The 2,500-nt window shown below is 34.2% G+C and overlaps 1 protein-coding gene across 5 annotated transcripts in view; it reads left to right on the top strand.

Moving 5' to 3' along the window:
• The window catches only part of kcnt1a (potassium sodium-activated channel subfamily T member 1a), a 21,987-nt gene extending 19,531 nt beyond the window's left edge, over positions 1-2,456 (top strand). For all 5 annotated transcript variants that reach the window (XM_043229943.1, XM_043229942.1, XM_043229941.1 and 2 more), the window contains exons 30-31: positions 1-58; positions 1,023-2,456. The exon at positions 1-58 is cut by the window's left edge and continues 27 nt beyond it. In XM_043229943.1, the coding sequence (XP_043085878.1) occupies positions 1-58; positions 1,023-1,128 (164 nt within the window). In that variant the 3' untranslated portion in view covers positions 1,129-2,456. The remainder of the gene's footprint in view (positions 59-1,022) is intronic.
• Positions 2,457-2,500: the final 44 nt, after the last annotated feature.

The following is a 2,500-nucleotide window of genomic DNA, read 5'->3' as shown; positions in this document are numbered from 1 at the left end:
TCTCATACGTGCTGATAAACCCCGCCCCCGACACCTTGCTTCAGCTCAATGATGTTGTGTATGTATCCTGACAGATACACACATACACACTCCTTCCTTTAACCGCTGTTATTCTTAAACTTAAACTCACTGAATAAAATAAAACATATCCTAAAAGAACACAAGTATGTTCTGTTACTTTTTTGGGCCGCTTTATCTTTGTAACAGTGTTGTTTTTGGTAGCGCAAACTATATTAAAGTCATTTTCTGTAGTTAAAATAATTCGGAATTAAAATATTTTGGACGTAGGCCAGGGATATTAACAGAAGTAAACTAAAAACAAAGCAAAGAATTATTACTTAAAATAAAGTAAACATCTGAAAGAAAGTGTAAAAGAAATATATATAATATTTTTTATTATTTTCTAATTTTAATATAGTTTATCAAATAGCATTTTTTTTATTTATTGAATAAAATTAAAACAATAAAAATGATTAAAAACTTATAAAAAAAAAAACGAAACTACTGAAAATGACAGAGAAAACAATAAAATGATTAAAACTTAATTAAAATGATAAAATATAAAAAATTAAATCGAATAATCAAAACTATAATAGTTAAATAATAAAATAACACATAAATATCATAATTAAAAAATTGTAAATGTTAATCTGGCAACTAACTGAAATACAATCAAGTACTAAAATTCGCCTACTACAACTACAACTGAAATAAAGGAATAAAATGATAATAAAAATTACTACATTTTATGAAAACTGAAAAAATTATATTATAAATGTACTTAAGCATCACTGCTGGGATATAAAATATTGGATATGGATATTTCAGTCATACATTTAGTTTTTTTTTTTTTTTATTATTATTATTAATTAATTTGTCATGCATCTGTTTTCCTCAGGATCTCAAAAAATCCCCAAAATGTAGGCCATTCCAGTTTTCAGTGTTTTTATAGGGACATACGGTCACGTTCATGTCAGGCTGTGTTTATGTCCCTCGTAAAGCAGACCCTTCTCGTTCTGCAGGTTCTTGATTCGTCCCGATCCACTGGCTCACGTTCCCGAGGCACCGCCTGCACAGACCCGCCGGTGCCGGTCCACCACCGACACACCAGAACTCAACAAGGTTTAACTGGTCAGAACTACATCATACGCCAAAAGCCATGATATAAGCGGACTATAAAGAGCTGTCGGCACTTTAAACCTTTCCCTCACTCAAGCTCTTGCTCTTAGATTCGTCTGAACACTGCATATAGTACAGCTAGCTTTGTGAGATATTGCTCAGTAAAGTCATGTTCACGTTCCATGGATGAAGAGCGTTATTAGTCCAGTGTCCAGAGTGTCCTGTTGTAGGTCAGACACTAGAGGGCGATGGTGTCAGATCTTTGTTGTTGGATAATCAGGGTTTTCTGTTGTAATGGAGGCGTGCATTTCTCCTTTCGTTTTTTATTTGTCTTACAGTGCTTTGCATTAGGAAAGATAACAAAAATGATTGAATGTCAGTGCATTAGGCAAAATATCAGACTAAGTAGCATTATTTTATTTTTTTTACGCAGGATGCACCAGCTGATTCCTTAAAGGAGCAGTTCACCTTAAAAATGTTTAATTTGCTGAACATTCACCTTTTCTGAGTTTCTTTCTTCATCAGATTTGGAGAGATGCAGCGTTACAGCATCACTTGCTCAGCAACGGATGCTCTGCGGTGAATGGGTGCCGTCAGAACGAGAGACCGGACAGCTGATAAAAACACAATAATCCACAGCATCCTGTGAGATGAAAGGCTGCGTGTTTGTAAGAAACGGATCCATCGTTAAGATGGTTTTAAGCTGAAATATGGATCTATCTATAATAGGCTTTTTCCCATTAAAAATCATCTGAATCAGGAGAGATAGCGTTTACAAGCAGAAACAACTCTAAACAAGGGTGTGGGTGGATTTTGATGTAAGAGGACAAAAGAGGGTGAACTTTTCCCTGGAGGAAGCATTATTATTGGATTATTATGGCCTCACATCTTGGCCACAAGCTTTTTGAAATATGCATTTGTTTCTTACAAACACGCAGCTTTTGGCTTCATAAGATGTGGATTATTGGGACGTTTCATTCCGACGGCACCCATTCACTGCAGAGCATCTCTACTTCTTGGGTTTCAGCCAAGCTTCATTCTGGGTGAACTGTTCCTTTAAGTGTGCAGTTTTTGGGGTCCATGTATTGCATATTACTTCCATTCTAGTCATTATTATTATTATAATTATTATTATTAATATTATTATTGCTGTGCACATTTGGCTAGTTTTTATTTAGACTAAGTTATCTACTTAGTTGTAATAATGAAATGCGAGACGTGTTGATATTGTAATTATAAAGTACATTGTTTTTAATTAGAGAGTCATTTGTACGTCAGATATTTTTGTGATTTTGGTGCCTTTTCGAATTAAAGTGTTTAATGCATTTATTATGTTATTTAAGGTCATGTGTTTAATAGTGAAGTGAGGTGTGTCTGTGAG

Source organism: Puntigrus tetrazona, unplaced genomic scaffold, assembly GCF_018831695.1.
Source record: "Puntigrus tetrazona isolate hp1 unplaced genomic scaffold, ASM1883169v1 S000000116, whole genome shotgun sequence".
Taxonomy (NCBI): domain Eukaryota; kingdom Metazoa; phylum Chordata; class Actinopteri; order Cypriniformes; family Cyprinidae; genus Puntigrus; species Puntigrus tetrazona.
This window is presented reverse-complemented; position numbering and strand designations above follow the sequence as displayed.